This window comes from Delphinapterus leucas, chromosome 10 (genome assembly GCF_059928025.1).
Source record: "Delphinapterus leucas isolate spDelLeu-1000000601 "Yukka" chromosome 10, BTC_Dleu_Yukka2, whole genome shotgun sequence".
Classification (NCBI taxonomy): Eukaryota; Metazoa; Chordata; class Mammalia; order Artiodactyla; family Monodontidae; genus Delphinapterus; species Delphinapterus leucas.
In genome coordinates, this window is record NC_143138.1 from 90,425,564 (window position 1) to 90,450,642 (window position 25,079).

Sequence of the window (25,079 nt, forward strand, 5' to 3'; positions counted from 1 at the left end):
ATAGAAAACATAAATATAAGCTAGGAATCTGGCTTTTGAAATGATAACAGTAACATAATAATCTTAAATTATTTTTAACTTGTCGTTAACACAAAAAATATATTGTTTAAAGTGTTCTAGACAATGTGTTAAACACATGAAATGTATTATATCATTTAATCTTCACTCTAATCCTGTGACTTACATACTAGTGTTAAGCCCTATCCTATAAATGAGAATATTTATGTTATAAATGTGCAATAACATATAGCTGGTAAGTGTAAAAACTGCACTCTGCTCTGTACTGTATAAATAGTATTCTATTATAATAGCTTTGTTATTAATATTAGCACTAGTATAGTATTATCATTTATACAGAATGTTATCTCTTGGAAAAATTAACTTGCATTTAAAACTAAAGCTCATTACTAAAATAATTTCATCTTTTGTTGATTTTAGTTCTTTCTACCCACTGTCCATTTGGCATGTCTTCAGAAAAGAGAGACGGTGTGAAATCTAAAGCAATTCATTTAGTGTCTTTATAAAAAGTGCCCAGACTAAATGGGAACTTTTCATTAAAATGCACGTTTTACATGTATTCTCCATGATCCTATATCTCACATTACCAGTGGTAATCAAGAGGCTCATGACATTCATATTTTGTACTGACATAACAAATCTGAAAACAAAATCTCAACGTTTAATTAGTAACTGTGAAATCATATAAAACTGCTTGATTTTTCTCCCATTAGAAATTTTGTTAACATGAAATATAGCCACGAAACGCACTTGATAAGACTTTTGATTAAAAAGTTTAAATGTCTGAGTGACTATTTTTTGATAGTTTAGTTGCTCTGAGAATTCTAAAATATCTAGAGTATAAAATATGATATCCTGAAGGAATCTACCATATCATACAATTTGATCACACAGATAGAACATAGCATAGCTAGGATTTGAACCCAGGCATTCAGACACTATTTGTAAAGTCTTTTTTTGGACAAAAGCAGCAGGAAAATTACTCAAAAAGGCATAAGACAAAAAGAGACTGTATTGACTAATGGAAATGTTTAAGGAGATTTTTTTTTTAAATTTTTTTGGGCATCAAGCATGACTTAATCTAGACATGTAAAGAATCCCACGTTTCCTTCTTTTGTGTTAACTTTGACTTTCAAAGACACTTTCTCCATGTGGTGGAAAAGTGCTGCCTAGAAGCTCCAAGCTATATCCCACTGTCTGAGGAAACCCTAGGGACAAAAGATCCTCTCTTTAATAACTCCTCCAAAAGCAGTCCCAGAACTGAGTCTAGTTGTCTCTGATTGGGTTGTCTTAGTTTCCAGAGTTGACCAACTATGGTGGCCATGGTACACTAGCTTCTAATGGCAAGACCTGAATCTTGTGCTCAGTCCTGCAGCCAGAGGTATAGTCCTCCCAATTCAAATCAGATAGACTAAAGACAGTAAGCATTGGGTTTTCTAAGGAAAATCAAAATGCACACACAAAAACCAACACATGTCCACTGCAGACTGAGAATACAGAGGTCTAATTCTTATACCTTTCTTCAAAATTGAAAGTTACGTTAGAAGCCAGTTCACTGAATTTTTATAAGCTTCTCAATAGTTGAGTGGTTTATGAGAGAAGATATATCACTCCAAACATAATTGAGGTAAGAAAAACAAGATCTAGAGGGTGTTCTTTAAGGGAGAAACTTATGTCTCTCTTCAGCCTCATGTCTCTTTCACATTTCGTGCCTTCTAGTGTAATTTTGACCCTATAGAGCATTGTTCTGAAAATATAAACCACACTCATGGTTTTTCACAAGGATTCTACTGCTCAGTTTTTGGTCTTATATGCCATTAATGTTCACTTCCACAAAATATCATTTTTATGTGTCTAGTGGCTATATAGAAGTACCATATTGAGAAGTACTTACAGTTGGTATTATAATCAAAGTGGAATATGATTAGAGCATATTGGGGGTTCTAATAAACTGTTTTCCAAGAAGTAGATCTTGAAAGGATATTTTTTTTAAAGTGACTTTTTAGAAGAGCTTTTATGAAGAACGCATCAGGGAATGGACAAGCCCACTTGGGACAAAAGAGTAGCCAGGCAGAATATAACGTCATGCAAAGTTCCACAGAAGATATATTTGCCTCAGTCTTGTACAGGAGTTCTAGAAAGAGTGCAGGTCACACCTAGAGGTATTCCACCATCAGGGGCAGGGGAGCTGGAGTATTTACGCCTCATTTAGTCAGTTATTGGTTGAGAGTTGCCCCAGGGAGTATGTAAATTCCTGTTTTCAGCTCTTTTTTTGTGAAGGAAAAGTTAGCTACAGCAGCTTAAGGGTAGTTGACAGCAAAATGATGCATGTACTAACTGTTGAGGGTGAAAGCACATCAGGATTTGGGGTGCTAAGGGATAAGAAAGAAAACGGGTGAAGCACTGACATTATCTGCTACACTACTTCTGTTGGAAAGGTATGTCTATATAGGATACATTATTTTATCCTTCAAGGGAAAAATGCTTGTCCAGAGACTCCAGTGTCCTCACTGAGTTCTTTTGGAGGGAAAGGTCACAATAATTGGGATTGGTGGGACTTGTTCTTTTTACCTCCACTTAATTGGGCCACTTAAGATGGTGATTCACTTTTACAAAACCACAAAAATTGAAAGCTATCAGAGGATGATTTTACATAGCTGTGATGTCTGTTTTGTCTTGTAAGCACATAGATTCTGAGACAAAGAAACCTGGAAATAAATCCCAGCTGTGCCACTTTCACTTATAGAAAGAGAAAATGAAATTATATTTACACATTATACACATAGTGCTTGGCACATAGTCTGTGGTTAATAAACCGTAGCTCTTCATTGTGATATTATAGTTATTATTATTAAATGTCAAACCATTTAATTTCTGGTTCAGAGATTTAGATATTTAGTTAGGTTAAAAATGGACTTCTGTCTTTATAGTTAAAATAAAGAACAATGATATAACAATGGGAAAATAGTCTTTACTGAAATTTTTTTTTTGTCTGAATGTTTTAGGTTAAAATGTTTTTTAGTTGAATATTTTGCATGTATTTGTCATAAACCTCAGAGATACACTATCATAAAAAGACAACAAAGGATCATGAATTCAGATAAATATCAGAGACTCTATTTATAATATTTTTCTCTTTGTAAATAAATTTTCTTAGAATTTTTCTATTACATGGGTAATACATGCTCATTGTAAAAAAATAATGGAAAAATTGAGATAAGCAGAAAAAAGGAGAATAAAAGGCATTCATATTCTCACCACCTATAGCTACTAACTTTTCATGTTCATATACACGTTACATGTATTTTTAAAAACTGGATAATACTGCCCCAGACTTGGTGAAATCTTTCTCTGTGAGTAAACTTTCTTCTAGAACTTTATTTTTATTCTTAGTTTGGTATTTCATAAAGCGAATGAATAAGAAAACCAGTTCTCTGGGTTAACTGTTGGCAAGAATATGCCATTTTACTAAAATATCAACCTAAAGTTGTGGCAAGTGGCAAAGCTTTTTAAAAGGACAAAAACAAAACTTATCATAATACATAATGATGTTGTGTTTAACAAAATTCAAGTTGTATTTGTCACTATATGCTAATTCTGAGAAAAACAGATGAATCAAACATTGGGGAGTATGTTTCCTGTGAAATATGTGTGAGCACATGTATGACTTTCTGCATGATGTATATCTTTGATTTGCACAGCAGGATCATCATTGTTTGCAATAAAAAATTCCTGAGCCTTCATCAGTTTTCCTGCTTTAATTGAAGTCTCTACTCAGTCATCACCACCAATTTTCTGCAGTTGTTACTGCTCAGACTCAGTAGATCTTCATTTGTCAACCACTTTGTATGTGACTGAATGGTTCTCCTACACCAGTTTCATGGACTTGAAAAAAATTCTGCATTGTCTACAAAGTTCTCTAATTTGGCTTTGCAAAATGATTTACTATTATTATTATTATTATTTTTGAAATATGTTTAGAACAGAAATATTTAAAGCACCTGAAAATCCATAAGGGAATGAAGAATTACTTGAAAGTAAGAAAGGAAAGATGATAGTGTGAATAGATTGGGGATTGATTTTACAAATGATTGGTTTAGGGAAGATTTTCTGGTTATAACTTTATAAGCTACATTTCTTTATATTCTATCTGTACAAGTGAGGCCTTCCTCACCATGGTATTTTTGCTGTTTTAAAAGATAATCGTATTAGACTAAACGTATTAGATTTAAGACCTTAAGCTAAATTCCTATAAATACAGGAATTCTTTACAAATTTTTTCTGAAAAGAGACAGAGTACAATGTAAAGTTATCTTTTATGTCATTTTGTTTTAAGTTTGGGTGTAAATAAGTACATTCTTTTGAGGATCATAGATTCTGTGTTCCCAATTCATCTGGGTCTGTTATATAATACTGATCCCCTTTGATAATTTAACTCACCCATCACATATGTCTTCAGTTACATATTAGTACCAATTTAGCTATAGAGGAATCTGTATTTTTGTCTTAGAATCTGTAAATAGAGAGAGCTTGCCTCCTCTTAAAAGTCACATCCTCACAAAGAATTTCCTGACCACCGTATTTAAAGTGATATAATCTTGCTATTATCTCTGCACCTTATTTCCTTTGTTTCAGTTATTGCAATTTACAAATATATTTGTTTTTCATAATTTGTTTATTGCCTGTTTCCCCACTAGTCTGTGAGCAACATGAGGGCAGAAAACATGTTTAGTTCAGTCATCAGTTTATTCCCTGATCCTAGTACTGTGACTTGCACATGACAGGCTCTTAATAAAGTGTTATAAATCGCTGGATGAGTGAATGGCAAATGACTGCATGATGTGAAAACTAGTCAAATATAATATATTGATTTATTTTTTTCCTTGAGAGTTATCCTTAAGGAATTCTTATTTTATCCTGCTGTCATAAAGACTGAGCCATCTTCTATTCTAATGAGGTATAACTGTTCAGTCCAGTCCCTGATATTAGTTGGAGGAGGTTGGATGGAAGCCCGTTGCCTGGGAAAGTCAAGTACAGCAAATCCCAAGCTATCCTTGAAATCCCAAACTTTCAACAGGAAGATGAAGGCGTCTATGAGTGCATTGCAAGTAACCTTCGAGGAAGAAATCTTGCAAAAGGTCAACTCATTTTCTATGGTGAGCTAATGAATTTCAAAAAGTATATGAAATAATTGGTCATATCCTTCATAGTAAATAGGGAAGGTCTTTAGCATGTTGTGGAAAAGTGTCATAGGAAAAACAGAGAAGACACATTTCCAGGAAAGTTTTCTTATTAATACAATGATTAGCAGATGGGAATGACCATTTTTAAAATATGGCTTTAATTTCAGCATAGTATGCTAATAAATAATAGCATGCTATTGTTTATTATAATTGCCTTGGAAATATCAGCAATGTTATGTAAAAGCCATAGACGTTTATAACACAAAGTAGAATGGAATTCAATATATTTCCCTTAAAACATTCAGCAACAGCCTATGAAAACCTTAATTATAATCCCAAGTAGAACTTAACAAAAGAAGGAGAAAATGACCGGAGAAACATAATACTTAATGGTAGTTTTCAGTATTTGTTTATATTTCCAATAATTGTCTACTCATATGTAGGTAATAGAAAAAAAAAACTCATTACTTCATTTAAAAAATATATTTGCCTCAATTATCAGAATCTCTCATGGACTTAAGAGAGATGGTGAAAGCATGTATTTTCTGAAAGTTGCCTTTATGTCTTCTTTCATCCTGGCCAAAATACACACTTGCATGAAATTCACTTTTTCTTTTATTTGATGCGAAAAAAACATAAAATATACCTCATAATTATCAAAATGTTTGTTGCTTTAAAAATATTATTAACTTCTTCGCTAAATTTAACACATCTGTACTAGGGGACTTTTAAAAACTGTATTTATACATGGCCAAAAGTCATTTTCTATGTGACATGTTTCTATGTGACACATTTATAATCAATAATAAAGTAATCAGAAGAAAAATATCCATCTATATTGTGTCCTTATAACTCCAAAATAAGTTTATAAAATATTATTTTCATTATAAAAAACGGAGCACATTTAGAGGAGTTAAGTGAGTTACATAACCATTGATGGGGGAAAAAACAAATCTAAAACCCAAGCCCATATGGTAGACTTGAAATCCTAAGCTTTTTTTTTTAATGTAGTTCCTACTTAGTTGAAGATTTAAAACTTTGTTCTTCAGAATCCTAAGCATCCAAAGAATGTACACATTAAATAAATAAACATGGTTTAAAGTTACAGTTATTGCACTAAGCAACAAACCATATATATCTCAAACTCCTGTAAGCTATGTGGATTTTATATGACCATGCATTTCTTCTTCCAGGTCAAACATATGTTAGGGCCGTTTCTGAACAATTACCTACAAATTATACATTTTAAAAATAATAAATAGAAACATGAATCAATTTCACCCATACACTCAGTTCTTCTAAGGGTTGCCTTCATTTATCCCTCAAGGTTGTGAAAAACATGTTCTGTAACTAGAAGTTGCCCTGATTTCCACAGGAGGTAATCTAGGCTTACTTTTCACCACAGTGGGACATCATGATTTCTTCCTCTCCTCCCTGAAGGACGTCCTATCTTTGTGGAAGCGGAAGTTACAGTGGAAACACCCTGAAAGTCAGATATACTTGTGCATCATTTCAAAGACTCTCAGTTCCACTTTCTCCAACTACTGCTGCAGTGACCAGCTCAGCACCGTGGTTTGCAGGTGTAGCCTGACACATTCTTACCGCAGGTGCCACAGAAGGCCATCTTGTTTCCTGCTCCAGTTTTCTTTGGCCCCTTCAAGAACCTACTCAGCACTTAAGCACACACAACCTGGATGTCCTAATAGTTAACACCTGCACTGCCCTTGAATAACTGTGAAAAAGAGCCAATGAATAAATGCTTCCTCCTCCTTTCCTGGATATGCAGTTATAGGCATTCCTTATACATTCACAGAGGATGGGGTAACAATCGTCCGTGCTGGTGGTCAACTCAATAACTCATCCTTGCATTAACTCTTTCCTTCCCTGTTGACTCTTCCTTTTCCTGACACCTTACCCTTGGCCAGCACTCCCAAATAAACAAACTGGACACAAGCCCTTGACTTTGGCTCTGCTCTCAGAGTAAAAAGATAGGTTTCTCTGTTCTAACTATGTCTTCTTGAGCAGGTTACCTAACACCCATACAACAAAATCCTCTATAAAAGTTTGGAGGAAGAATTGAGTACAACACATGTAAAACACCTAGCTGGTAATAGATTGAGATTCCAAAGGAAGGCTCCTCCACTCCAACATATCTAGAATAGACCTAAACAAAGGAGAGGGATTAAATTGCAAATCCAGAAATTTTCCTATCATCATTATAGAAGAAATATTAATTTTAAAGCATTTAACTTATACACCCCTGTTTCCATGAATGTTAGAAAGGATAGTATGACCTTACACTTAAATAACATTTCAACATCAATTATACCAGTTGCTTTTTGCTTCAGAACTATGTAGATTAGTTCTCAGATTAGAAAATAAGGTTTGGAAAATTCATGCCTAGGATCAAAGTTAGATGCTTAACCTATATAAAACTCCAAAAGTTCTCATTCCCTGTCAAGAATTTTATGTAGGAAAAAAAAACTGGATTATAACCGTACTAAAATGTGACGAGGCTGATATCTGATTTATGCTTCAAACTACTGAATTGTAATTATATCGGGTATAGATACAATTATTTTACTTAGCTTAATCCAAATGTAATCAATGGCCTTTTGCCCACAGAGGGTTCAGATTTGATATACATTTTCTAACTTGACCTATATACTAATAGTTAACATAGAATTATTCTCTAGCCTTGTTCCCACAACTCTCAAGTTGTTATACAGGTGCAGCAAAATGACAAAAGGCAAACATCAATCTTACGCAAAAGGTCCACTGATATTTACAACAGGGTTTCTCTTATCCCACTTTGGGGGTCCTGCATTTCTCTTCCCTCAAATCATGTGTGTACAGTACTACCAGACCCAGTTAGCCTTGTCCTTCTGATTTCTACAGTCCTTGGAATGTAAAATAATGTCTTGGATAACTGACTTGCTGAGTAGCTGCTGTTGTTTCTTTTTGAAACAGCCCCTCCAGAATGGGAACAAAAAATCCAAAATACATACCTGTCCATCTATGACAGCTTGTTTTGGGAATGCAAAGCTAGTGGAAAGCCAAACCCTTGGTACACGTGGTTAAAGAATGGTGAACGCCTCAATCCAGAGGTAAGCAACTGTGCTGATATTAAACATTCACCTACTCTGCTAGGGAAATTTTGTTACCAACAGAAACTATGTTTCTGGAATGTTTAGTAGGTGCCAGGAAATAGAGTATAATCTTTATATACCCTAATTTATTTAATCCTTAAATGTATTTAATCCTTACATAGCTATTAATATTATCATTTTTCAAATGAGAAAACTAAGGGTAGAGAACACAACTTGTACAAGGTCACACATTACTCAGTGATGGATCCGTATTCACATGATATCATTATCCTCCTCCTCCTCCTCCTCCTCCTCCTCCTCCTCATCAACAACATCCACTGAACTCTCATATGAGCCAGGCCCTGTGTTAAATATTTTCCATGCATTATATTATTGTATCCTCATGACAATTTTATGAGAGAGGTATGATTATTATTTCTATAAATGAAAAAAAATTGGTGTCAGAGGGCTTAAGTCCATTTGTCCAAGGTCACACCGCAGCTAGTAAATGTTAGAATTAGTATTCTAAGCATAATCTGATTCCAGAACCCAAGCTCTTAATCATTACCCAGTACCTTGGTTTTATGAAAGCTAATGGCCGTCTCTAAACTTAGGGAAGTAGAGAACTGAGGCAGTTATCCACATTTTTCAATCTAAAGCACACCTTATCCTACAATATACAGAAAATGAGACAAGGTTATTTTTCCCATCAAATTATCCAAATAATTGTGTTAATTCTCCACTCTACTTTGCACTTATAGGCACAGTTAGAGATAAAAGGAACATCTGTTGTTTAGAATCTGAATGGAACACTGTTCTTTGTTTCGGCTTTACTGAAATTTAATTCCTGAATCCCTATTGCATGTAACATTCCCTGTTTCCTCCAGCCTACTTTTGTTATCTTTAGAGGATGGTAATAGGTACCCTGAAATATTTAAAGTTATATTTGCACTATTAAACTATTTCATTCTATAAACTCAAAATTATATTTCTATACTCCAAATGGGACTGTGTAACAGATTTTGGCTATTTAAACATACTTTACAGTCAACTGCAGAAAAGAAGAATTTAGCTCTTTCAACTTATGTACTGAATTAGAAAATTATCGTCATCATATTTTAAGTCTTTTTGAGACATTATGATGGAAATTCAAGGAAATTTGCTAATCACTCTATCCATGTCTAACATTATTGTCAAACCATGTTTTCTGGAAAACTGGAATGGTAGAGTATTCCAAATTATTTTATATACCGTATAACAGAAAGGTAACATACCTTCTATGCAAAGAATGCCAATATTCAAAGAAATAAGGTAACATAAAATATACTAACCACTAAAATTATACTAAGAACACTTCCATTTCCTTAAACTCCAGAAAGCTTCTCAGGACCTTGAAGTATACTAACCTCATTTTCATAAGCAACAGTTCTCATACACCAAAGTATCATAGCTCATAGATATGCATAAATGATAAGAGAATACCTACGTTAACACACTAGCATCTTTATGTGACTTTTCTTTTATTAGGAAAGAATTCAAATAGAAAATGGGACACTTATCATAACTATGCTGAATGTGTCAGATTCTGGTATCTACCAATGTGCTGCAGAAAACAAATATCAGATAATTTATGCAAATGCAGAATTGAGAGTATTAGGTAAGTCATTCATTTATAGCCAAAAAATTCAAACTGACATTTTAGCAAGCTCTGATTATATGTAATATGAATCCAATTTTTCTGTAAATTAGAAATTGCTTTTCCTTGAAATAATGAAAAATGTCTAAATTAGCTTCTAAAAAAATGTGAAGTGAGAATTATTATTCTGCTAGGGCAACATATTAGGGCTTGGAGGAGCCCACTACTGGGTTCATCCAAACCAGAAGTGGCTCCTCCAAAGCTGATCCCAGCATGAGGTTTTGAATACAACCCCAAAAGCATCTATTAGGAATGTTTCCAGCTGAAAATAAGAAAATAAGAAATGAAAACCTCAATTTATAGAGACTTAAACAATTTATTTTATCTCAGTAATAACTTCATGGGTGGTAGATGAGCAATGGCACTGTGACCTGATGACGTTATTCTTTAAACTCTTTCCTCATGCTTGTAGCCTTCTGGTTCCAGGATGACTGCTGTAGCTACAGAAATCAAGTCCACACTCAAAGCAGAAGAAGACAGAGTGGACAGTCCTTTTCATTAGTAAAGCAAAAATTTCTGAGCCCTTACAGCAGACTCCTTTTATGTCATTAGCTAGAACCCTGTCATGTGACCACTGAGACCTCAAGAGAAGCTGGGAAAATAAGACTTTATAGTGGAAAATGTTGAGATAGAAGTGGTTTGCAGATGATATTCTGGGACAGTCAACCAGTGGTGTCTGTCAGGATAAATGACTCATTGATATCTTTCATCCTAAGGCTTTCTTAGTGGTAAAAAGACAGGAGATGAAAGAGAGGAGGAATTAAGCAAAAAGACAGTTTCAGGAGCATATGGGTGATGGACATCGATTCATTTGTTTATTCATTCAGTCAGCATTTATTGAATATTTGTTGTGTACTAAGCACCTAAAACATAATTATCAAAATTAAACTGATCTTTACCTTCATAGAACCTGTACTTTCACAGAGAAAAAAGGCTAAATTTTAAAATATCATGATTATTACAGTGAAGAATTGAATAGGTGTTATCAGTTGAACATAACCTAAATTGAGAACATTCTCTTTAAGCTGAGATCAGAAGAAAAAGCATGCACAAGTCAGTGGAAGGACAGAGAAGCCATACTTGAAACGCCCAGAAGCTAGAGAACATGGCATATCTGAAAGAACTTCAGTTCACGTAGACTTTAGGCTAAGAATGGGGATTGGACACATAGGTTCCCACAAGAATGGAGCTGGGAAGACTTGGATGCACCCAGACAGTCTAATTATTTATCACCCTCATGAACTGGTATTTGTTGAAACTGACAAAGATTAGGTTTTTTTTTTTTTTTTAAGTTTCTACTCAGCCTGCCTGCTTCAACAGAAGGCAGACTATTTATTTCCATTTTTCTAGTTAAAGGCATGCCTGAAGAAATCTAAAATAATGATGATGTACTTCTGATTTACTTCAAAGGTATTTCATTGTCATATATGTATATTCACATTTAGGATTATTATCTTGGCTAGAACAGATTTAGTAATTTCCCTAATCAGGGTTAAAATTCCATCTTCTGTTCTTATGGAACCATCTTCACCCTCTTCATTATAAATATTATTAAGAATGTGACTTTTTGTAACTTGCTTCCTCCCTCACTCCAGCTTGCTTTTGTTATCACAATGACCAGCACCAAAACAAAAATAAATTACTTTTACTGAACCCATACTTTGTTCCAGGCACTATTTATCCTTCTTTATTGAATGTTATCTCATTCAAGACCTAGACTAACTTTCTGAGGTAATATCTACTGTCATCTTCATTTTACAAATGGAAACTGACTCCAAAATGCCAAATCCATAACTAGCCCAAAAAAACCTTGAGCAAAGTAGATTGAAAAAAGTTTTGTTTACAGATATTAGTAATTTAACAATTTTGTAATTTTGTTTTTAGCTTCAGCTCCTGATTTCTCCAAAAATCCCATTAAAAAAAATTCAGTTGTTCAAGTTGGTGGTGATATTGTGATCGAATGCAAACCGAATGCTTTCCCTAGGGCCGCCATCTCCTGGAAAAGAGGAATGGAGATCCTGAGACAAAGCAAAAGGTAAACAAATCTCTTTTGTTTTAATATTTTAAATATTTTGTAATATAATATCTTCCAGATTTTTAGGGTTTACTAGGTCTTCCAAAATTCCCTCCCGTATTACTCCCTCCCAACTTACAACTACATATGCGGAGATACTAAACATTTTCACATGATGGTAAAAACAAAAGGATCTTTCAAGGCTACGAGCTGTTTGTACAATTTGACTGCAATATTTTCAGTGCGTGCACTTGTAACAGATATATTTTAAAAAATCCTTTAACACCTTTTTCTATATTCAGTTTGAAGGCTTTTTCCTGACCCAGCCTAAGAAATCATTGAGAAGAGCATTATACAAAGGAGGCACTCATACTCACACACCTGGCATTGCGGTTTTTAAATAGTCACACAGGTGTTCATCCCAGGACAAAATGAATTCACCACATGAAAAAAATGTAGAGAGGTTCCTGTAGAGAAAGAAGAGAGGTTTCCTTCTACTATGGATGTGGTTGAGAAATCCCTGATTGGCACTGGCATGTTTACTGGGAGAGTTTTGACAGCCCCAAAACAGGTGTTTTTCTCTACTCATAATACATTTCAGTCCATTGTGCTGTAGAACCTTGTTTACCCAGAGTTGACTTGACTACAGTTGTAGCTCTAATTTAATGACCCATGTGTGTTTCTATGTGATCAAATACACAATGGGCTACTACTATGAATTAGCTGTTGTGCTGAAGATATGAAAATGGTTCAATGGGCACTTCTTCAGCATCATACGTGTCACAAACTCATATACATACCAGGCAGGTAACATAAATAATGAAACAGGCCAAGTGAAAGAAAAGACAACTATAGTGTGATGAAAAAATGGCTATCTGTCAATCTTGGAAGACTGTGAAGGACTGGAGAGCGAGTTCTACACCTAAAAGAGGCAGTCATAAACTCTGAATTCAGTCAAACGTTGTTTTATGGGAAGAACCTCTAACATTTCAGGAAAAGCTAGAAATCTGATTTTTGGCACTGAAAATTCTGAGCCAGAAAAAATGTCCATAGGTGGGTTGCAGGGACACCATTTTGTCATTTCTGATCTTAGATTGCATTTGTGGTCCAGAAGAGAGAAAAGGAAGTTAAAACAAGCAAATAAACAGTGTTAATTGTGTAGAGTGTTCTCACCGTTATATCTTCTGCCTTGCAGACCCTCTCCTGACATGGCGAGATATATAAGAGAAAGCCCCTTCAAAGGCACTCTTTCTTTTCTTACTGTTTTCTGTCTCCAGGGGTCTCTACAGCCCCGGACTAAAGCTTTTCCCAGGAGAGGGATTCTGTCAAATGTATCCTTGTATGTCCTGTGCCTTGGCACAGAACCCAAACTCAATAAATGTCTGCAGAATGAATGAACATGTCCAAAAGGATGAATATGTAAGGCATTACCAGCTTTAGAGAAAGGCTATTCTGGGAGGAAATGCCTCAAGACATAAGAACAGATAATTCAAAACTAAGGTGAAAAGAAAGGTGAAAGGAAAACTGGTGCCCTGCCCCAGCTGGGCTCCTTCCTCAGGTAGACTATCTGGGAAACTGCTGCAAGCACTCCCAACAGATCTGGATGTGGATCTTCTTTAAATGTTTTCTCTTTCATTCCTAAATCCTAATCAAGGTTTAAATATACTGCTATAGAACAGGAAAACTCCAGAGATCCCATAGGCTCAAACACAGGCTCTGTACTGAGGGTTCGGAAAGATCGATTAGCTCTGCTTCATTTACTAAAGTGACTGTAAGTTTTCACCTAAAGAGCCAGAATGACTACTGTTTACCTTCTATAACCTTTAAAGGCCCAAATGCAAGGCATGTTGGGAAGAGAAAGAAACGGAAAAAGATTTAGATGGATGTAAGAAAATGAGAGAGAGAGAGAGAGAGAGAGAGAGCGAGAGAGAAAAGAAAAGCTTTGTAGGGTACAAGGGAAACTGCTTTTCAGATTTTTGTTTTATTTGTTTTGCTCCATATAGGATGAATTTGGGATCTTTTTAGCCTCCAAACAGTCACTAATAGTTATATCAGATTCAGCATCGTCTCACTGGGGTTAAAGGAATGGCCCACATGATTTTTATTTACAGATTCTTCTTTCATAATTCCATTCACTCATTGCTTTAGAATTTCATTACAGGTTTCAGCAAAAGAAAACAAATAAAATTATCTCCTGAATATGCATCCTAAAAATTTGGGAAAAAAGGTCGAGCCCCAGCAGAGTACAGTAATTACAGATGTGTATCTCTGCCAGGTATAGCTGATCTTAAGCAGTAATTTGCAAAGGTCACACACAGCCAGCTCTGTGACTTTGTGTTTCTGCATGTTCCCTATCCTGCCCCCTCTTCTATTGTTTTCTGAGATGACTGGTTTCATTAAGAGTTGACTCCATGCAGCTTATTGGGAAATGCAGCACCCATGCTTCTATTTGTGTTGACTTGATGGCTTTTTTGTAGTCTTATCATGGTGATTTCCAAACAGGCTGAAGGTAAAAATTAGAGCAGTGATAAAAAAAAAAAAAGGAAAGAAGGAAGGAAGGAAAGAAGAAAGGAAGGAAGGAATGGAGGAAGGGAGGAAGGGAAGGAGGAGGGAAGGAGGGAAAGGGCATAACGGTTTACTGTGGAGGTTGTATGTACAATGAAGACATAGCCCAGCCTCTATTCTATCCTAATTACACCATAACTTAGAGTAAGTCCCATGTCTTTGATAGGCTTCTATATCAAAGATGGATTAGAAGCATTTCATCTTCCTAAAAGAGAACATAGAGCCAAGTAGTCTCTCCAAGCCCATTCAAGCCTAAGGTTGATTATTTCTTCTATAGCTTTGATATGAGCCATTAGAAGGGAACTGACTCTTTTCTCCATGATCTTTTCTCCTTCTCAAGTCAGTGTTGCCAGGACAGATCCCAAATTCTAGCAAAGTAACTGCATTCAGCTTGCAAATAGCTACCACACTGGAAGAACACTTTGGGGAGGAGAATATTAAAAGAGTAGGTAATGCCACAAAATAGTTCTTCTAACATTTGCAATATATGAATAGAAGTTATTTGACTTAGAGTCTGTGTATACATTTTTACACTGTACGTGCACACACGTGTGTGTGTGTGTGTGTGTGTACCATAGGGGAAGCCATAATTTCCGAAACTAATGAAATTAATTACCTAGGAGACAGAGACCTAGTCCATTGTCCAAATTTTATAGAGCCAGATCCTAACCTCAAACACAGAACACTGAGTCTTAGTACACAGATTTTAATGCCACATCAGCCTGAATATTTTATCTAAATAGCAAAATAAATGTAATTCCTAACCTTTCATACTCTGTTAAACCACGATACAACTGTATACACAGGAAGATTAAAAGAATCAGGTACAGAAAACAGTTTAAATGATTCCAAGTAGGAACAGTTTTTAGTTCTTGACCTTGGAAATATCTACATGGGGAAATGTACGTTTTTAGTCTGTTATAAAACTTCTATACCATCCTGTCTACTTTGAAATTTCATTGTTGCTACACTTGCTTTCAATAAAGTGTAACTATCTAGAGATGGTTGAAAGGACTCTAAAGAAGCTTATTCAAAGTAATCTTACTGTATGCCTTACTTATAAAAATGTTGGCAATATATATTTTTTGAAATTTCTTCCAGTCTTACAAGAATCAGACAGCGTATATCACATAGCTAATGCAAAGCTTAGAACTGATGCCAAATCTGCCATCTCTGTTTCCAGATCTTTTCCTCTCTGCAAATAATGGAGAACATACTCAAACTCTTTATTTTCTGAAAGCTATTGTCACGTGATTTTACCAAATTTCATGTGTTGATAATTCAGATGAAGCAACATTTCTGAATATGGTGTTTCTTATTGGCCTGTGTGTCACAAAGTTTTGACTATTTTAAGAGTTCCATCTTTACAAGTGTCTATATTTGTGGCTGGCTGTCAGAAGAGAAAAGTTTTACTCCAACTAAAAATAGGCAGATGGCATTACAGAGCCCTAAGGCTGCCTGGTTTCCTGCCAGGAATCTATAGTCATACTCCATCTACCTCTTTCTTTTTGGAGCTGCCAGTCATTTAGAAACAGCACCTAAACTGAAGAGAAGCAATGGTATGTTCCTGTGGAAGAAACTGGGATGTATTATAAAGAGTCCCTTGCTGGGAATCAGAAAACCAAGATTCTAGTCTCAGTTCTGTCATTGACGAGTGGCCTGAGTTTGCGTAAAATCACTAGCCTACTGTTTTTTTCATTGAGGTCACTGTTTCCTGGACTTATTTAAGATGAAATAATATGAAAACAACTTTCAGAAATACTAAGCATGCTACCCATGCAATGACTGCCAGAACAGAGATTATATGTTAGAAATCAATGCAAAACGTTAGCCTGGCAGGTTGAAATTGCAGATTCTATCATACTCTTACTCATAGTTTTATACATGTTTTAGTGATTTGTTCAGGTGACCAAGTGATTGAGCCAAACATGGTGATTGCTGTGAATTGTCAAAACAGCTAAAATGATCTGTTTACATGGATTCAGAGGTTACAGAGGGCCCTGGCATCTAGATTTAAGCATCCCGAGAGTACTAGGCACCACTCATTAACTCACCATTATGGGCCCAGCACCCAGAACAAACCTGGAACATAACAGATGTCCAATGAATATTTTCTACTTTGCTAAATCAATGAAAGTTAAAATTTACTTTGTTTTGTGTCTACCTGAATTAAGAGATTTTGCAGTCAAACCAAAAACATATTTAATAATTAACAGACCAATGATGTGTTCATTCATTCATTCTGTAAAGATCTGATGAGCAAAAATTATACCCCAAATACTATAATAGGTTCTGTAGGTAATTTTTAAGTAGCCAACTACATGATACATAATATGCCTTCATAAGAAAGTGTTTTGTTTTTAAGTTATTTGGAGTCAAAGATCTGAGTTCTGGTATGAACTCTACTTCTCACTAAGTTGATAACTTCTAGCAAGTCCTTTAACTTCAATAGTTCTCAGTTGATTTGTTTGAAAAATAGAGAAAATAATACTTGTCTCACCCTTGGAGTTGTATGAGACTCAAATGACATAGCATGTGTGAAAAGGATGGGTGATCTGTATACACCCTGTTGCCATTGGGTGCATTTACTGCTGTTATCCTAACCTTTATGCAAATCCAAGTTACACATTCTTACCTCCACCAGCCAAGGGAAAAACCACAGACTTCACCACAGGAAGTCAAGATGAATACAGATTAAGCTTATCTGTGCAAGGCATTCTGAGGCAACTGAAGGAATCAATTCCACATCTGCTAAGTTTGATTAATCGCTTCTTTTTTGCCTTGTGGATCCACTTAGCAAGTGAACTGACAGAAATCAAAGGCCTAAATTTATCTCCTTATACCCAGTGACTGCTGGCTACCTGTTCAGGGGTCACCTCATGAATTTAATAGAAAACGCAGGAAATGTGAACCTGCTGGGAAGACAGCTCAAAACGTCCTCTGAAGGGCAGCATTCAGTAAGACGTCTATATCACCTGAGATCTTGTCTGAGTGGGAACACAAGCTCTGAACAACAAAAACAAAGAGATGGACAGACTTTTTTTTCCTATTATTGGAAGAATAATAATTGAATTAATAGGTAACCCATCACATTGCTTCTTCACTTTCCTAAAAAAATCCACCACATTTCTCCGTCATTTCATAAAATGAAGTAAAATAAAATCCAGCTATATGTTAGACTAATTGTCATTAATAATTAACCATTTTAAGTACCTCCATATGACAGGTAGTATACCAGGCTTTTCATATATCTCAAAAAACTAAAGCACACTTTTTTCATATTCAGATACATTTCTGAAGGACATAGTTACCACAGAGCATATGGCTATGTTTGAACCACTTTTACCCTGGTAATCTCAAAGAGCTGAATACAAACGGCACTTTGAAATTCACAGAGAATCGAACTCATTCAGTCAGAGATTCTGCCCCTACCCCTGAGCAGTTGGTTTCAGGATGTGATCATATTCCACAGACTTGAAATAAGAGGACTGTTGGATTTTTTGGAACCAATTTAATTACCTCTTTCCACCCAGATACACATATGTGGGTGTATATATATATGTATATATACACTTCTAAACAGATCTTATCAAATCCTGGATTTTGTGCTTTATCCTACAATAATGACACCATTAAAACCTGCGTGGCCCTGGGCACTTCATAAAATGGTGTACCCTGTGGGAACATAATGAACCCATTAGGTGGCATGGAATCTAGTAGTGATGCTTATTCAATAGTTTTGCTTTCAATCCCCCAATTTAGTGGGCCCACTCCATTTCCATCTGCATGGCACTTCAACTTCCAAGACCTCCCTCTTAGACACAATAGTACCTTGTGGGAAAGGGCCAGGGGAAGAAGAGTGGAGATGGTAAGCAGAAATGAGAGAGAAGGAGATGAGGAGAAACAAGGATGAGATGTCATTCTCTGTGCCAAGAGATAATTGATCATTATTGAGCAAGTCACTTGATCTTTCTTTTCTTCATGGGTAAAAAACACTTGGGAGAACCTATTTGAAAGCCCTTAGCACAGTGACACAGAAAAGGAACAGAATAAAAAAAAAAAAAGAGTCTGTCTTCATTCTTCTCCTTGCTAAGCTACCTGGACAAAGTAGTTCCTTTAGTTACAGAGTCTGTTGCCCAACACTTAGCTATCATTCCACTTTCTCCCTGGAGCCTTTTCACAGCCATCTTACCCTGTGGGGCATCAGCTAATGGGAGTCTGGCTGCCTGGTTGTAAGGAAGCTGATTATATGATGCTCCCTCCCTATTTGACCCTTCTCTATGCATTTTTCAATAACTGCTTTCTAAATCACCACTATTCCTTCTTTTTTTAAACCTTTACCCCCAAGCGCTCAATCTTAATAAAATATCCCGTCCACACGTTTTTTTTTTAATGCAACTTTAGCCAGAATGTAGCAACTGGTAAGCAGGATTTCCTAGCCCTTCCTCCTTGCAGAGCTTCCTAATGGAACAAGCAAATAAACCTAATTTTATTTTGTATCACCAACTACTTAATATAATAGTGCTTAGTACATTAGGTGGCATGAGTATCAAATAGGCAAATGAACCATATGTTCCCATGTTTAAGGAAGAATGACAGTCTGCATAATGCCAGGCTTATTACAATCTCCCTTCTGTGCTGCTTCTTTGTAATAAAATTTTAAATCGTTCATACTCAACTCCTGAAAGCCTTGTTAAGGTGAGCCTTTCCAAGGGAACACATGCTGAAGATGTCAAGAGCCATCTGATAACTCTTGCCTGTGTCAAGCAAAGATGTAACAAGCTAAAATCCTATGTGTGCCCTTGTCAGTCTTGCCCTATTTTTTTCCTCTTGCCATCCAATCTTCCTTTCTTTATCCCCATTGGCCTCCACTGGCCTGAAGCACTGACCCTTTAGCACATGCCTGCAGAGCCACCTACCTGACATGGTCTGAAAAAGCGCCAGTTCATTAAAGATGTAAAGCCTGTCTTTAAACCCAAGCCTGCCCAGCTGGGTGTGTGCTGTTTTACACTGCTGCCTTAGTTAGACTATCATTGCTTTAGTTCTCTATTTAAAATGTTTTAATGATGGGTAATAACATTCTGTGGTTTTAAGCCAAGGGCAAATACAGCAAAGCAAAGAAGTTCCACAAATAAATAGCAACTTATAAATTCTTGTACTATAAGCTATCACTGAAAATGCATAAGCCTCATTCATCATAGAGTTGCTATGAATTCACTGGCAACATTGGTAGATTTCATTATCATGCATAAGATTTTCGTGCATAAGATTTCAAGATCATGCATGATTATGCATAAGAACCTTGTGAAAAATGCAGATCCCAGAGCTGCATTCAAGATTTTGAGTTAGTGGGTAAGAAGGGCTGAGAAATCTGCATTTTTACAAATTCACTCTCTCTGCTCCCAAGTAAAGCTGAGACTGTTCAATACCACCTAGAGTAACACTGATTTGATGCAAATGTATCATTTTAAAAATAGAAACTTTGTTTCATCCTCTTTCCCCTAAGAACTCTGCTTCCTGTACTAACATGCTCAGCTCCTCCTCTTATCTCATTGCTGAGGAGATGTAAGTCCTCAGTTCACTTACTTTTTGAAAGTATGAATATAATTGGCCTTCGAATGGTGTCAACTTACTTAAGTGCTTGTTTCTAATTTCTGAGTGACATTTATATCTTCCAAAGTTTACGTAAGTATTCAACAGCAATAATTTTATAGACAGAAAAGGTCAGTTATCAGTGCAATTTATACAAATGACCTTTCATTCTTGGTTTGACTTTGGCAGAAAAAAGTGATCACTTGATATGCTTAAAGTATAATGTTCCTCATCTGGAAAGAAAATGGTTGCTTGACAAGGGTTTGTTACGCCCACCCTGTTTTAGAGATACTGGTGGGCATACAGAAAGTAAATAAATAGAAATAGATAGAAATAGAATTTTTGTCTTGGTAGAAATTATGATCCAGCTGAAGAAATAAAAGCCAGACCAATTATGTGACAGTGAGTCTTGTTAACATTTTCAAAATGAAGAGTGAGGCTGTCAGAGCATTTTTTTAAAGTCACTGGCTATTATTTCCCTATATCTTTTTTTTTCTTTTTTTCAACAGTAGAATTGAAAAGCATTTCCAAATGAAATTTATGCAAGAGCTCATTTCATAAAACAAGTAAAACTGAACTAATCTGGCTAATGTCCTGGAGGGAGAATCAGAGCCCCTCTCTAAACCCTCATCACTTTTCAGCCACAAGCAGCCCGTGGAGTGCCCTAAGAATCCCCTGGATCTCCTGAGAGCATAGCTGGAGAATTACTGAGTTAGAGCGACAAATCTGATACTCAAGTGTAACTTGTCAAACCATTCACTTATTTATAAGCACAACTGCAAACCAACTGACAGTCCGTGTAGAAGATTCTAGGTTTATAAATTTGAATGAGCCCAGAATCTTGCGGGGGAAGCAGGCAGGTCAACAGCTCCAGTGCAGTGGGGTATGTGTCACCACAGACAGAAGATGGTGTAGAGACTCACGAACACAGCTTACACAGGAGAGAAAGGCCTCAGCAGGCTGGAGGTAACTGACCTGGTGCTTGAAGGGTAGGTAGGAAAATTTCCTACATGAGGAATGTAGGAGGAGCAGGTTTACTGTGTGGCAGCTTTAACCCATAGTTAGCTTCATACTTGATGCCACTTCGAAGATTTAGATTTAGACTTCCCTTCCTCAGTACAGGATATATTTCATCCATGATTTCTCTAAGTAGAGAATCAAATTATTTTATGAGCAATCCAAAAGTTGACTCCTTGAGTACTCGAGGGATGCTTAGATATACTTAATTACATACAGTTTTCATTCTATCTCAGATCAAATTAACCACTATAGCCAGAAATCTACCCTTCTCATAGTTGACCCTGACCCTCATCATATATAATAACAATAACAATAATAATATCCACTAATATCCTACCTACACTGGGCAGTATATTAAAATGTTAGATACAACAATTCACTTAATTTTTACAAGATACCTATGGAGGTTATCATTTATTTATACTTTTTAGATGGGTTAAAACTAAGGCTTGGAGAAGTCAGGCATCATGTCCACAGTCACACAGATAGTAAATGATAGAAAAGCATTCAATTCCAGGAAGCTCTGATTTCAAAGCCATGTGTAATATTAAACACTACACTGTAGGTTTTTAATTAGCTTTTTGAAGTAGTATAGTGTCCATCTGTGGATCTAAATGCAGACTGTCATACTGTACACATTATTTGTTCCTCATTTTTTCCAGTTAGACAAAAATTCTTCTAAAAACTGTGATATATACACTCAAATTCTATTTTTATATTAATAAAAGGTATAGGATAAGTCCGTAAGTTGTCAATGTACTGAAAGATGGAGTCAACTCACATCAATAAAATAAAATAATTCAGTCCTCTTAGTGGCTTAGCATCTTGAATCTACAACGTTCAAATGACTGGATTTTCAATGTAACATACAATATAATTTTTGGTGACATATAAGACACAGATATGCAAATTCAACAAACAGGGATAAACTCCCTAAGCTCCATAAAGGACTTGATCTGATATGAAATTATGTGTTATAATTAAGAAGAAAGAATTAGCAGACTAGGAGGCACATCCAAGTTGACCTCCCATTCTCAGCCAGTTTGTTAGTTTTGTAAAGATTCTGAGGAGTACAATAATTCAGTAGCCAAAGGGGATCTAGAATTGGAAATCCCACTAGCATCCATCACTTTCAAAACTACCCACGTTCAAGACAGCAAGGGGAGGCATTTCTGAGATACACATATTCTGAAATCACTGTATTACAAAGCTGGAGTGAAAGGGGTAATAATCATGAATGTTCCAGCCCAATTCCCTCACTTTTTATATCTGAGGGAAAACAAAGACCTCGAGGATAAAGTTACTAGTTTAAGTTCACCTGGCTGTGTTTGAATCTCATTCACCTATCTCAAAGTAAGCTGCAGATACAGCTTTACATCTGCAAAATTTCAAAGCCTTGAGGAAAATCACACAATAGGCTCATCATCATAAACATAATGAAAGTGTAGCCAAAATGTCCTTGCAATGTTCAAACTTCTCCATTCTGTTTTGCACAACTCTTTCTCCCATTGTGTTTTCAATCTGTTTGCCTCCAGTTATTTTGGGAGCATACTTTTCAAGATATTTCTTTTAAGTCCTATTTTCACAACTTTTTTGTCATTTGCTAACTTTATAATTTCCTATCTTTTCTTTTGATTTGCTTGGGCTGTAAGGCATGTTAGCATATGAATCTGTTTTAATTCCCTTTTGTGTTTTCTCAGGCATCCTAAAATACTGCAGCAAATGCAGACACTTTTCTTTATCTTTCCCTTCTTCTACTGAACAGCTAAATATTCCTCTTAGAGCTCTTTCACTGGATTAATTTAGCTAAGCTCTCCATCTGATGCAGTTTTGTTAATGTTAAATCACACTTCCTTCACATTTTATGGGAATCAGCCTAGCAGCACACTCTTTGGCATGCCATCGAAATAAAGACACATCATGACACCAAATAATTATGTTATTTAGCAAAGGTTCTTATCTGGCATCTCCTAATTTATGTCACAATTCAGTTGCCCTGAAACTGTTTTTGCATTGTATGTCAGCCACTACAAAGCCGTTGCTTAAATTATTTGTGTATATTAAAGAAGGAGTCACATTTTGATGAATTCTAAGGTCTGAGTATCTGATGCTTGATTTCTGCTTTGGAGTTTAGAACAGTTGAACCAAAGGCTTAACTCTGAAACATTTGGCTGTTCACACCAGTAATTATGCATTAGGCATAAAATGCAACCATAGAAACCAGGAATTTTTTAAAAATTAGACACTGGCAGCAGTGATGTTTTCATCTCTATGCAAATTAAAATGTGTTTGAGTCCATTTTTAATCTCCAGGTAATACTTCTAAACAATCCTTTGCTAGTTAAACCCTCTCACTTAACTGTATAATGACCCTCAAATCATTTTTGATTAATCAGTTCATGACAAACATATCTTTAGCTATTTAATCTGATTAATATTCCTTTAGTCCATTACAAGTAGTAAGAAAAAACGGCATGCAGCCATGCATGCTGTGTTTTTTCCCCTAGGCACCTGAGAAAAACGTATTTTCTGACAAAACATAGCAAAATTGAATTTATTTGTGCTACCGATTGGTGATGCCACACCATGTAGGTTTTTAGTTTGTTTACTTTTCCTACTCCACTCACATCCCATTATACATATAAATTTAAACACACTGTGCCTGATGTTACTCAATACAAGAGACCAAAGGAACACTGTTACTTCTTTGGAGCTAGGGAAGAGGCTAAGAAAATACAAAGGATTTAATAACTGTATTTTCTGTAAATTAACTAAATAATTAGGAACCCCCCAACAGGGTCCATATTACCATACTAATGAAAAAAATTTTTATTAAAACTTTAGTTTCATGATTGGAACTATATAAAAGAATGATTAAAATTTGCTCTATATCCTTTTAGCAAGGATAAGCAAGTCTTGTCCTTGCTAAGACTGATCTGAATTTATTTCTTTTCCTCAATTCTTGTCCTACTTTATATGGCATCAGCAAACGAACTGAAAGTCACTTAGCTAAATAAGCATCATGTTTATATTTTTAACTAGCTTTTACTTTTCTAAAAAATAAATTTATTTATTTTATTTTTGGCTGCATTGGGTCTTCGTTGCTGTGCACGGGCTTTCTCTAGTTGCGGCGAGCAGGGGCTACTCTGCGGTGCACGGGCTTCTCATTGCGGTGGCTTCTCTTGTTACGGAGCACGGGCTCTAGGCACACGGGCTTCAGTCGGTGTGGCACACAGGCTCAGTAGTTTAGCTCATGGGCTCTAGAGCGCAGGCTCAGTAGTTGTGGCACATGGGCTTAGTTGCTCCGTGGCATGTGGGATCTTCCCGGACAAGGGGTACAACCCGTTTCCCCTGCACTGGCAGGAGGATTCTTAACCACTGCACCACCAGGGAAGCCCTAGCTTTTACTTTTAAACAAAGAAATTATTTGCCTGAGTGATTTTCGGTAAGTTTACTGAATTTATTAGTAATGGTAATAAATATACACCTGCACCTAGAAACAGAAGACTAAAGGTTTTGTGGCATATACAAACAGAAAACACGTATTTATTTAGTACCTATGAATTACAGGTATTGGTGAAAAATACAAAACACATAAAGAAGAACAGCTACCATTTGGGATTACTCATTATCCTCTAGGCTTATCTCAGCATTTTTAATACATTTAAAAAATTTGATTCTCAAAACAAACTGAGGTTATTACTACTGTTATCCCCATTTACATGGAAATTTTTATAGAAAGCAAGCAAGTGCTTCCAAAGGAACAGAGCCAACAAGAGAGAGCCAGAACACAAAGCAAAAGCAAGCTGACTTCAGAGTTCATGGTCTTAAAACCCCTATATCACTTGACCCCTATATCACTTAAGCAAAAAAAACTTAGCTTTTACAGTCTATTTAGAGAGT

At 35.9% G+C, this 25,079-nt stretch overlaps 1 protein-coding gene across 4 annotated transcripts in view; it reads left to right on the plus strand.

Annotated features, from left to right (window-relative positions):
• The window catches only part of CNTN6 (contactin 6), a 143,355-nt gene that overhangs the window by 65,544 nt on the left and 52,732 nt on the right, over positions 1-25,079 (plus strand). For 2 of the 4 annotated variants that reach the window (XM_089919572.1, XM_089919573.1), the window contains 4 exons: positions 4,995-5,174; positions 8,172-8,308; positions 9,818-9,947; positions 11,871-12,021. In XM_089919572.1, coding sequence (XP_089775698.1) covers positions 4,995-5,174; positions 8,172-8,308; positions 9,818-9,947; positions 11,871-12,021 — 598 coding nt within the window. Of the gene's footprint in view, positions 1-4,989; positions 5,175-8,171; positions 8,309-9,817; positions 9,948-11,870; positions 12,022-25,079 lie in introns of all 4 variants that reach the window. The other 2 variants (XM_089919571.1, XM_089919574.1) reach the window with 2 other exon arrangements.